The sequence below is a fragment of the Oryzias latipes genome, chromosome 18 (assembly GCF_053564925.1).
Source record: "Oryzias latipes strain Hd-rR chromosome 18, Olatipes_Hd-rR_3.1".
NCBI lineage: Eukaryota > Metazoa > Chordata > Actinopteri > Beloniformes > Adrianichthyidae > Oryzias > Oryzias latipes.
In genome coordinates this window covers 26,967,215-26,980,457 of record NC_136254.1, presented here as the reverse complement: position 1 = coordinate 26,980,457, position 13,243 = coordinate 26,967,215, and the positions used below count along the sequence as shown (strand labels likewise).

General features: G+C 36.2%; 1 protein-coding gene across 5 annotated transcripts in view; it reads right to left on the bottom strand.

The window, feature by feature from the left end:
• LOC101164844 (phospholipid-transporting ATPase ABCA1) overlaps positions 1-13,243 on the bottom strand; it is a 238,054-nt gene that overhangs the window by 110,397 nt on the left and 114,414 nt on the right. For all 5 annotated transcript variants that reach the window (XM_078936178.1, XM_078936179.1, XM_023965796.2 and 2 more), the window contains exons 21-27: positions 10,518-10,741; positions 9,649-9,724; positions 7,087-7,289; positions 3,299-3,347; positions 1,507-1,614; positions 1,390-1,422; positions 854-993 (exon numbers count right to left, since the gene is read on the bottom strand). In XM_078936178.1, the coding sequence (XP_078792304.1) occupies positions 854-993; positions 1,390-1,422; positions 1,507-1,614; positions 3,299-3,347; positions 7,087-7,289; positions 9,649-9,724; positions 10,518-10,741 (833 nt within the window). The remainder of the gene's footprint in view (positions 1-853; positions 994-1,389; positions 1,423-1,506; positions 1,615-3,298; positions 3,348-7,086; positions 7,290-9,648; positions 9,725-10,517; positions 10,742-13,243) is intronic.

Here is a 13,243-nt window from a genome sequence, read left to right as displayed (position 1 = left end):
CAGTGACTAATGGCGAAGCAGTACTGCAGCAAATTACAAGAGGAAACCTGAGCATTTCTCCTGCAGGAGCTGGTTGTAGTTGATATTTACATCCACGTCGGCAGGAGAAGGGTGTCACGGTTGTCACGGCGATTTACCCAAAGTGTCTGGAAGTTTGGCTGAGAAGCAGAATTGGTTGTGATTTATGGAAATGATGTGTTCATTAGTTTGGACTTCAGAAATCATTTTTAAAAGGAACAAAATAATAGAGACGTACACTTTAATGAGCTAAAAAGAAGCCTGTCATCGATGTAATTGTTGAGCATTGGCTATTAATGCGCGGCTAATGAAAAGGCGTGATTAGCGGGCGGTAAGATGAAGGACAAACAAATCTGATGTGTCAGGTTGGCGTTCCGATGCCAATCATCGAGCGGGGCCGAGACGCCGAGCGAAGACACAAAAGCGCTCAACTTCTCGTCCACTCGCAAGGTCGCAAGGAAACTTTTTGGCCAAAAAAAAAAGAAAACAGATCAGGAGACAGAAGTAAAAGTAAAAACCCACATTGCTGCCTTGCAAAGAGATGATTGTTGCGCGGTACTGACCCAACGTTACACATCATTCTTGGTTCTGTTCTTCGTATCCTTCCACCATTTATGTAATGCCTTTCTTTTACAACTTAAATTCCAGCGGTATTGACTCCATCAAGACGGATGGCTTCTCCCTCCCCGGTTTAAATTAGCCCACTCGATCATACGTGTCAGCGAGCGATTTTTGGACGCCAACATGTATTTCACACAATCCTACCTTGATCCTCCCATGCAAGCGCATAGGTATAACCCCTCAATTCATCAATGTGACAGACTGAGGCCATTACCTGGGCAATGAGTCCCTTGCGGCTTCGTCGGGCGTGGTGGAAGCGTTTGATGAAGAGCGCCAGGAACTGCTGTCTGATGAGCTTCCATCCGGTGATGACCACAGATCCCCTTCCGTTGACACTGGCGCTCTTCTTAAAGTCTGGCCATCAAAACAAATATTTGTAAGTAACTGATCAAGTAGCAACTTCTTTCATCCGCTAATCTCTAAACTCAGCATTCACCAAAAAAAATCCCCAAAACTTTTGACTTTTTTCTAGTAGCTGCTCAAAAAAAAAAAGCTAAAGAAAATCTGTTTTAACCCTTGTGCTATCTTAGATGACCCCCCCTTACATTGACGTCTTCTCCCTACCATGACAAAGGTGGATAAGGGTGGAAAGATTTCATGTAATCCATGGACACCAGTGAAGATCACAAATCATTGAAGAAAAAAGGTTCAGAGCACTGTCTAGTGGGTCTAGATGACCCAACTCCCAATGTTAAAGTGCCAAGGATAGCACAAGGGTTAAAAGAAGCCAACTACTTTGTGAACACCCACCTTCTACTTTATTGGACAACTTTTTCTTTAACTCTGCAAGAAAAGAGCAGTTTTAACAGAGAAAAAGGCTTTTCTTTTTGCGTGACAGTGTTGACGTGTCATTTCGGAGAGACTTGCCATCCTTCGTGTTGCCTTTGGCTGCTTTGCCATGAAACCTGGACATGCTCCTCCTCTTGGATTCTCTGGAGTCTTTTTTATAGTCTTTCACCACTGGCTCCTTTGTTGCTGAGGGAAAACACACAAGATATGTTGTTTTGGCTTGACCCAATTTAGTGATATAAATAACAATAAGGGTAGCTACCTGCCTTGCAAGATGTAATATTTTACTCTAAAAAAGCACAAACTCAGGTATATTTTATGGACATGAACCAATGCCATGAATTAAAGTTGAAAATCTTCAGCAAAGGATAAAAAAAAAGGAAAAATGTTTTGGAGGAAGTTTAGACAAACTAAAAACAAGAAATTTAAAATTGTGAAAGAAACAAAAAAATGACCTTTTCTTTGTTGATTTATCATTTCCGAAAAAGGATTTTTTTTTTTGTAATTTTAAATTACACCTTTAATTATTTCATTATTTGCAGCTAACTGACTAACTTATGCTTTATAACGCAACATTTTTTGTAAATGCGTCTACATTTCTTCCTATTTCCCCCTTTTTTTTGTCATTGAGCTGCCATTTGTCTCTGATGTTGCACATTTACATGTGTAACCGGGATAACTACAATTTTTTGGCCAATACATTTCTTTAGTAACTTTCTTTTACAAGAAGTATAGTTATATATGTTAAAGGGGGAGGAGGGTGGAAGGTAAAATATAATTTCTGTGCCTCAGTTTTGTTTTTAATTGTTAAATTCATTGTAAAATGAAAAAGCACTTTTTATAAATAAAGTTTAATTTGATTTGAATAATAATTGTTATTTTTTAAGGACTGGATTATCTTAAATTTTCTTACATTTCTGACGAGTACAGAGGACTCAAAATAACGATAAGAAATTATTAACAATGTAGCTATATATTAAAATTAACTATTTTTATTTAAAGTTTAAAAACCTGATGGGAAAGGAATAACGAAAATGTCTTTGTACTTTAACATAATCGTGTTAATTTGGCGGGAGATGCCAACTTTAGTGTGCTAAGTCGGTCAAACCGATATCCGTGAAATTGTGCCCGAAGGTTTCACTAAAACTACTCAAGTCTGTCAACGACACCTTTAAACACAGTGATTATACTGTATTTTCTGCATAGTTGTTGTTTATTTATTTATAGAAGTCTACGGGATTTTTGCTTATTGCAACCTGTGGGTACTTCCTGTTAAGAATTTAAGGGGCGGATCATACAGTCATGTTTTCGTCTAACGTTTATAGTCAAAGGTTTTTTGTAAAAAAGTTTTTATATCACAAACTAATATTTTTCTAAATATTTTCTTGTTTATTTTTTAACTTTAATCAAGTAAAATATTTTTTACGAATGTTACATATATACGATAAATATATATATATATCTTTTTTTTATATACATCTTTTATTTTTTATCATTAAATTATATATATATATATATATATATATATATATATATATATATATATATATATATATATGCTTGGTGATACTTCTAGATAGATACAACTTGATGAATTTAAACACCATAAATGTAAGGGTTAAGGGTTTTTCCTTCACAGTTTTCATTCGTTTTATGAGCAAGAAAACCCATTTACGCAGACAAATTTCCGTTTTTTCAACAAATGATCACAAACTGAGAACTAAAAGAATCCATGAACAAAATATTGCAAGCAGACAAATGGCGCAGGTTATAAAAATAAAAAAATAACAAAAAAAAAGAAGAGGGTTTGCTATGTTTATACTTGTTGGTAGAAATTAGTATGTTCCAAAGAAAATCTCAATCGTCTTACGTGATAGTTCTTTGTCGACTCCCGTGTCTTCTGCTACTTTAAGAAATATCTGCAAAAGAAGGCATGACATGAGTAAAAAAGGTTAATCATGTTCCGACTGTCATTGTTTGTTTTCACCAACGATTTCTGAAGCAGACCGGCGTGCAAAAAGTGGTTGTTGATTTCCCTTGATGCACTAACATTTACCCAAACGCCTGCCAAGTGGCCTCCCGGGGAGAAGCGAGCGCTCCTAACCCTCAATTATCATCATTTTGTGTCACACGGCCCCTTGCTTATCATATCATATGCAAAGACTGTTTTTGAAATGTATTTTATGTGAATGCAACACAAAGCTCCACCAAAAGACTTTTGGCTGCTGTTGACTTACCTCTACCATTGTCTGAGGCTGTATGTGAGTATGTGTAGACTTCAAAAGTAAACATGGGAGGAAGAAGGAAAGGGGGGGGGGGGCCTTTACTGTGGCTGAATTTTGGAATTCAAAAAGAATAATTCACATTGCCTGGAGGCTTAGAGTGCCTGGCAAATGTCTGAGTTACATGAAGAGCGGCAGCCAGCAGTTACTCAGCTTTCTGATCTAACATTCTGTCTGACAAACCTCCAGCTTGTAGTCTGTTTTGATCAAAGCAGGATCGCAAAACCAACCTTATTTATTTCTGCTAATAATATTTGTACTTCTAAACAATCGGGAAATCATTTGGGTAAAGTTTGGTTTGTTGCTAAGCTGATGTTTCAAGGAAATATCTGAATCTGAGCAGCAAGAAAAAAAAACATTGGAACATGGGGTCATGGGGATGTAAGCGGAAGCAAAAGAAAAAAGCAATGAAGCCACTACAAATGAAGCAGAGTTGGTCTATAATGCTACAAATGTACTATGTATAACATTTAATTGTGGACAAATTTGAAAAAGTGCACAATATTAGCAATTATTTTATTTACATCTGTGTATTCCTTTTAATCCTATGGAGCCAATATGTTAACATCATACAAAAATAATGGCTTGTAGCCGCAATCCTACAAACAAAATACAAATTCGTGGTCACAAAACGTTCAACCGTCTATTTAAAAATACTTTTTCGTTACCACAAAATTACGACGGCGTTTTAGGGCTACCAAAAGAAAAAAAGTAAAAAAACGAGATTTTAAGTCTTACATTTACATTTTCATTCAACTTTATTGTTTTATGTTGAAACGGGACGTTTAATCAGGAGTAGGGGGCGTATGTAACACTGTTAACTTCCGCATTGGTGTTCGGATGACAGGTTCATGACGTAAGGTGACAAATGAACTTCTGGTTCTGTGAATGAAAAGGAAAATAAAGGCTGCACCAGTCCCCTACACCCAAACGTGTCTCTAAAATCCTTATTTTAAATATGAAACTCCACTTTACCGACACCGAACCCCGGAAAGACGGCTCCACTGACAATAGTTTGATTTTGAGTCGCCAAAAGGTTCAGAATCTCTTTGTTTTTAAACATGTCCGGAAATAAAGCTTCACAAAAGGCTCCACATATTTCATCTTCAAGCTAGGCTCCGATAAACTGAAAACTTTGGGGGGTTTTCCTCATTAATCTATGAATTTTTCTCGTAAATTTACGAAATTTTATCTCGTGAATTTATAAGATAAAATAGCCACAAATAGAACAACTGCACAAATCAAAAATTCAATTGTATGTATAAAAGAACTAATAATGGCCAAAACTATTTAAAGATCATAAAATAAAAAGCATAATTAGTGGCCATGAAAAAAATTAAATTGTATACACAAAATAGTAACTTGTGGCCAGAAAAAAGGGGAAATCTTACAAAGATATCATTCTAAAGCTGTGGTAATTTTTAATTGAAATCATAGAGACAACATACTAATTTGTGGCTACAAAATAATTAAATCATAAAAACAAAATAGTATTCATCGCCATGAAATGTTCAATCATATGAATTAAATACTTTTTTTATAACCACAAAATAGTACAACCTTGCGAAACAATTAAGTCGTATGGACAAAATACGAATTTGTGGCCAAAAATAAAAAAAATCCTAATAAAATCGTAATTAGTGGCTATGAAATATTTCAACTATACAAACAAAATACAAATTTGTGGCCATGAAAAACCTAAATTCTATATAAAAAATACTAACTTTTGGCCACAAAAAAGTCAATCATACAAATAAAATAAAAGTGTCAATGAAGAAGTTGAATCTTAGGGATGAAATATAAATTTGTGGCCAAATGAGATCGTTTCGGCCCCAAGGCCTCTTATCATTTGCTTTACCAATAAAATAAATACATTGTACAAACAAAATAATAATTCGTGGCCACTAATTTTTTTCAATTGTACAGAAGAAATACAATTTTATGGTAAAATAGATTATAAGGAATTCTGGAAATAGATTAAATTGTACAAATTAATTTATTTACTTGAATGAACAAAATATTAATTTGTGGTCACAAAACTGGTAAGGACAAAATACCAATATTGATGATTTTGTTCATGCAATGTTTTGTAGCAACAAAATAAATATTTAATAATTTATAATTTTCTGGCTACGATTTTTAAAATCATGTCATCAGATGGCTTTACACTGTTAAAATACGAGAGGAAATTTTACAAATATATAGGTAGATTGTAAGGGATTTCTCTCCAGGTTTTTCAAAATGCATATGCTAAATGCAATAATTGTACAAATTCTGAACACTGCTTTAGTATAAAGTTAGCAATATATCAAAACCCTAAACTTTTGTATTATTTTCTAAATGAATGGATAAGTTAGCTTGGCTATGCTGATTCAAGTTTATAAGACCTTTCAAAATCCACGACCCCACTGTGACCTTGAAAATAAAAGTAAAAAAATGCAAGTAAGTCATTGTCGTAGACAATACACTCCTTTGAATAATGTAAACGATTTCAAGACCAGACTAGACACAAAGTTGCACTGGATTAAGAATCAGCTTGCTTGAGTAACACCCGCCTAGTGGTTATTTTTGGAATTGCATCTGGCACCTCTTTGTGACAAGGGGTTGAATTTAAAAATAGAACGTAAAATCCAATGTTACGACAATGAAAATAATTTATGCTGCATATATAATTTATGCTGCATTTATGTATATATTCATTTTCGATTCCGGAGATCCCGGAGAGAACCCACCCATGCACGGGGAGAACATGCAAACTCCACACAGAAAGGTCCCCATTTATGTTGTGTTTTTCATGACCCCCAGCCGGGACTTGAACCGCGGGCCTTCTTGCTGTGAGTTAAGAGCGCCAACCACTGCCCCACTGTGAACCGAATGTGCACATGTATATATATATCTATATATCTATATAGATATATATATACACATGTATATATAGATATATATATCTATATCTATATCTATATCTATATCTATATCTATATATATATATATATATATATATATATATATATATATAAATATATACATATATCTATATATATATAGATATACACATATACATCGAATTTCCAGACCCTTTACTTTATTTATCTGTTTATTTACACAATTGTGGCACAAATGGATAAGTTTTCATCTCAGTAGATATCAAAGTTTTTATCACTGAAAATCCAATCGATTTTAAGCCTGTGTTTGAAAAGGCGTACTCAGAGGGAGTCTCCATCGTAGCGCACCTTTAGTATTCTTTGGAAGGATCAATCTCTCTGAATCACATCACGAGAAGGAAAAACAGCATGGTCGGAAAGAAAATCCAAAGAAGTGAAAAAGCTTCCCACTTCAAAGCTTTTACATGTATGCAGCCCCACGTTCCATGTACCTCTTCCAGCGTGGTGTCAGAGACACCATAGCTGGTCAAGCCCAGTTTGTCCATGACTTTGTCAAGCTCCTGGAAGAGCGTGGCAAAGGTCCCATCTCTGGCTCTGGCGTAGGGCAGAATGAAGGTGATCTCCTGACCGATGCTCTCCAGGAACACCGCCTCGGGAACATGCCTCCTCACAAACTGAGTCACATGCTTCAGATCTGCCCAAACAAAGCCAGAATGAAAGGTTTTTCCAAAACACAAACTCAAAAAACCGAAATCTTCTTACTATTTAACCCTATTCAATCATTCTTTTCCTTTTTATACACACGTTTCTGTGACGCCTATCTCATAATCATGATCCAAACCTTCCTCATTAACCCACTGTATATAACTTAGTACATGTTTACTTCCATTCATCATCATTCCACTAGAGGCAGTGAAATATATTTTCCTGCCCATTTCAAAATGGCTGCCTCCTATAAAATCTCAAAAACACTTTTGGCAGGAAAAGTTTGACTAATTTTTTAAAAGGTTTATGGTGATAATTACGACGGAGTATTAGGGCCACCAAAAAAAAAAAAAAAAGTAAAATTACGAGATTTTATCTCGTAAATTTAGGAGATAAAAACTTGTTAATTTAGGAGATTAAAATTCGTAAATTTAGGAGAAAAAACTCGTAATTTTAGGAGATTACAGTGGAAGTGAGCATGCAGAGCAGCAGGTGAACGCCGTGCAGCCGCAGAGAAGACCGACTAAACTTTGTTGAACAGGTGAGCTGAATGTTTATTGATAACGTTCCAAATGTCTTGAAGGTCATTTGTTTGATTTACGATTCATTAAAGTTTTATTTATTGATGGTTGGTTTGCAGGATCTCTGCAGCCCGATGAAGACGTCGTCGGTGTCCCTGCAGCTGTTCGCTTGAATCCTTTCTTCCTCCACCAAAGGCAAGACTCTACGTCTGTGTGACGCTTCCGTCACACAAAAGGAGGAGCACTTTTTTTTGGCATTTTCAACGTTCCAAAGCTAAAATAAAACACTATTTTCATTCCTCTTTATTGTTTTATGCTGAAACGGGACATTTCATCTGCAGGAGGGGGCGTTTGTAACACTGTTTACTTCCGCATTGGTGTTGGGATGACAGGTTCATGACGTAATGAGACAAATGAACTTCAGGATATGTGAATGAAAAGGAGAATAAAGGCTGCAGCGATTGTCTGCACCCAAACGTGTCTCTGAGCTCCTTATTTTACATATTAAACTCCGCTTTACTGACACTGAACCCCGGAAAGACTGCTACACGGAAACTAATCTGATTTTGAGTCGCCAAAAGGTTCAGAATTTCTTTGTTTTAAACCTATAATAATCCGGAAATGAAGCTTCACAAAAGGCTCCACATACTTCATCTTCAAGCGAGGTTCCGATAAACGGACAACTTCGGTGTTTTTTCCTTAATCTATGACGTTTTTCTCGTAAATATATGAGATTTTAAGCCGTAAATTTATGAGATAAAAAGTCGTAAATTTACGAGTTTTTATCTCCTAAATTTACGAGATAAAATCTCGTAATTTTACTTTTCTTTTTTTTGGTGGCTCTAATTTTTTTTTTTTTGGTGGCCCTAATACTCCGTCGCAGATAATAACTCATCTATTGTTATTAATCTTTTTGAATGAATACTTAATGTGTTAAAATAATTTCTAATTTGTTCATAATTAGTTCTTTATAATACAGTTACAACATGTTAAAAATGTGTGATTAAAATTTGAGACAGTGGGTAAATAAGAACATTCCGGAACATTGTTGTGGAAAAAACCTTTTCTAAGTGATACTATTTATATCAAATTAACTATCATGTAACTTTTTTTTGTATATTTATTTTTTTGCAGTAATTAAACGAACCTAAAAGGATATCCACTTTCAAATAGTATTTTGGAATCACTAATCAAATCTTTTATTAAGCCTGTAACATGGCGGGAAGATCTGATTATGCGACATTTGGAAGCAGCAGAGAACATGCGACTCTTTTGCCTCATTCATGCTGAAGCTCGGGCTTAGCTAGGATCAATCCGCACAGCGTTGCAGAACACAACACATCCATTATTGATCCTGAACCTCTCATACATAATTACTGAAGCTTAACAACCACTGGCTCTGAGTTTTATGAAGGAGCAAACAGATCTGGTTTACACCTCAGACAGATGCGTTTGTTAAGAAAAAAGAAAAAAAGTGGAAAAAAAGTACACCGCTGTGTGTTTTCCAGCCTGTTTGTTCAGACCAAATGAGGAAAAATGCACCGCCGCATTTGATAGACCATTATCCAAAGAGCGCATTTTGACTCAAATGTAAATATCAAATTTCAATGTGATGGAAGCAGCAGGAGCTGTGTTTTGTGTTTTGTCTCTGTGAACAATGAAGTCACCAAAGTAATAAAGTCAATTTTCAGTTTAATAAAACCAAAGCACAGTATGTCAGTGGGAAAAAAAAAATACAGTCTCCTCCAAATCCATTTATTTTTGTTCATAAAGAACTGATGAATTTACAGTCTTTATAAACGATAGCAACCAAACTAAAGTTTGTACCTGTTGGATTTGAGTTGTCCGAGCTTTGACACCCACGATCTTCATCCAGGCTGCTACTGGAAGGACAGTCTGACTCCTGTGGACCACCAGGGAATTAGAAAGGTTTTATCAGCGTTACCATTAAACATAGTAACCAACTCTTGTCAGGAATTAATTTAACAACGAACGTCTAGATCAGTGCTACTCAATTATTTTTTGCCAGGCCCCCCCTAGGAAAAAGAAAAGCCCCCCAACCCCCCACACACACTCGCGCGGTGACAATAGGTTAGTATCTTATAAAAATTGTGTAAGTATACCTGAAGTTGTATCTTTTAACATTAACAAAAGAAAAAAAGCAATATAAATCTATTTTCAACCAATATTAAATGTACTTGGCCACACAGAAACCCTGTTCTTGTCTAAAACAGAAAAGAAGCTTCTTTAAGAGCCTGAAATAAAAACTAAATCTACTACCATTCACAAGTAAAAACTGTCTTGAACCCTGCTCAAGTGTACCTTAACTAAATACCCCAAAACATTGAAGCTTTACACTCGACCAAGATGCCTAAAACCACAGTTAGCCCAGATAAAAAACGCTAAACCTTTTTTTTCTTTGTCTGGAAAAATTGATGAATTCCTTGTCAAAGAAAAGAAACAGAAGCTCAAATTTGACGCTAAAAGTTTTCGTCTGTAGCATCACGTTTATGAACAATTTTTGGACGGCATCCAGCACAAATTTGACAAATCGCATTTGCATAAAACAGAAAGTCCAGAGCTTGAGTTCTTTGAAAAGGGTTTCGCCACGAGGCCAGACATCAACAGAAATGCTACAAGACTTCAGGAGCAAAATGTTGATCTTTGAAAGCTTATGAAAAAAAACCCAAACTTACAGTTGGTTTCTCCTCTGCGATGCCAGAGATGATGCCACTTCTCTGCGCCGTCATGACCTCTGTGCCGCTTCGGACCAGCGTGAGGTAGTAACCGCTGCCAAAGCTCTTCTTCAGAAAGATGGAGGAGCCGCAGCAACGCATCTTCCCGTGGGAGATGATGGCAATGCGATCGCCCAAGATGTCGGCCTCGTCCATGTGGTGTGTGGACAGGATGATCGTTCGACCTGCAGATAATAAACAGGAAGGAAAATCACACGGCTGTTGGAGCGCTAAAGATGGATACTATAAAAGGCAGGTTTGGCGAAATGGAAGCATCTGCTTTTTTCTTGGGCTCGTTGAAACAAATAAGTACAAAGCCCATTCAGATTAAGCCTGATGTACAACCGAAACAATTATCACCTCCAATTACTGAACTTTTTTCTATGCGTTTCAGTGAGGCGACTAAATAAAACCCAATAAAGATGCGTGGATGCGTTAAAATGTGAAAATATGCATTTGAACGATGAAATCCGTTTTTTTCTCCTAAAACAGGCTAAATAATCAAAAACATTGCTGTTAATATTTTTCACAACGCAACTTTACAAACAGCACCCCACAGTACACATATAACCCTTTTTTTTAAACTAATTTTTATTTATAGAGCATTCTTCCTACTGCAGACTCAATGGGCTTTAAATAAATAAATGAATAAAAGTCAAACGTACACATTTAAAAACAAACAGAAACAGTCCATGACTTCAATTAAAACTTAAAGAAGAAAATATTTATATAATACATTTAGAAATCAACATCTAAAAAAATTGTTTGTTGATTGTAATTATTGTTTTTTTTTTGAGGAGCAAATACTAAATAAATGCTAATTGCAGTTTGTCAACTTAGATGGAGCTGTGATTTACTGGACAGGGAAGCTTTTCATTTGAAATCTTCCACATAATAGAAACACAATCTTTTTTTTTTTCATGCTTACTTTTCTAAAGTTTTTATGCATAATTTTACACACGCGCGATACCGTCTGACATTTCCTACAAACATCAGTTTTCGTCCGCTCTTCGCTGAATTCCCTGGTGTTTCCTTTGTGTCAGGTGATGCTCCAGGCCGCGCTGATTCAGTCCGATCTGCATCCTCAGAGGTCGCACATTATCTCAGGGAGACGGACACACTCTGTGGCTATTAACTGCGACCAGATGCAGCTATTTATGAACCGCCGACCATTTCCACCTACCCCCCCCCCCCCCCCCTGCCACTAGCCGAGCTGCTTAATCCGTCCCCTGTCAGTTAAGTATTACTGCCTTATGCTATTCCTTAACAAGTGTGGATCCTTCTCTATATAAACTCAAATAAAGTACCCATGATGCATGAATCCCCTCAACTCAGTCATTTTTTTTTCTTTTTCCTCTAGGGGGGAAAAGAAATATTGCGCTAGAGTTTTTAGCAGGACTGCAGCAGCTCATTTTGAACCTTTAAATGCAAGACATGATTTTCTGCTTTAAAAAAAAAAAAAAAAGGTAAAAAGCATTGGATGATCTGTAAGTTTGCAGAAAAAAAACACACGTGTTTGGTCTGCAGATGGCCCACAAAGGTGTTGTGATTTATACTGCGTTGTGGCACATTACGGCAGAACGTCATATATCAAGCGGGGATGGGTGTTCGGATAAATTGCTAGTAGAGCTGGAAAACTAGGTTCTCTTATTTAGCCGGCTTCTCTCTAAATCAAGTTGATAGAAATGGATTTCCGTGTGCTGAGAAAGGCTAGACAGGTATTATGAATATTGGCAGCGAGATATATTTTTGGACCAAATTGTATTAACCGGTTTTAGTGGCAATCAATTCCGATCAATACATTTTCAAATTATTCTGGAATCATTTACAAGCTGTCTTCTGAGTTATTGCGAATAGATGGCCTTGTGTTTACTGGGAGGTTTGGACAAACTGATTTAAAATGGGACTCGAATGTGTACAGTGGACACGCTGACAGCACTATTATTGCTGGGACTGCTTGATGAAGGTTGTACTTTGTCTCAAAAAGCAGGGAGAAAGGCAGGAAAACGCAATAGAGGTGTTCGTTTGTTTGTTTCTGACGAATCATGCTTATGCAGCATCTTTCTATAGCAACTATAATTACAGACGTTGAGAAATTGGTTAAAAAAAACACATTTATAACAAACAAACCATAAAACAACATTAAAATGATAAACAAATTCATTAGAAGGGTAACACACTTTGGTTAGCTTGCTTCAACTTTAGCTTTCATTGCTGTTTAGCTACTTTCTGTTTCTGTGTTTCTTGCTTGTTGAAAAATTGAGTGCTTAGTGCGTCGTATTGGGCTTGCTTCTTGCTAGCATTGCTAGCCTTACCACTTTTGGGTATGGTTAATAGCATTTATGTTGTAAATGTAAAAAACCTTGACAGAGTTTACCCTATACTTCTCCATCGTTGAATTGAAAAGGGTAACACACTTTGGTTAGCTCGCTTCAACTGTAGCTTTCATTGTGGTTTAGCTACTTCTTGTTTGTGCGCTGCCATCTTGCTTGAGAAAAAATTTGAGTTCTAAGTGCCAGGTAATGGTCTAGCTTCTCACTAGCATTGCTAGTATTACCACATTTGGGTAAGGGTAATAGTATTTATGTTGTAAACATATAAAACCTGTACTACAGAGTTTACCCTGTACTTCTTCGTCTGTGAATTGAAAAGGGTAACACACTTTGGTTAGCTTACTTCAACTGTAG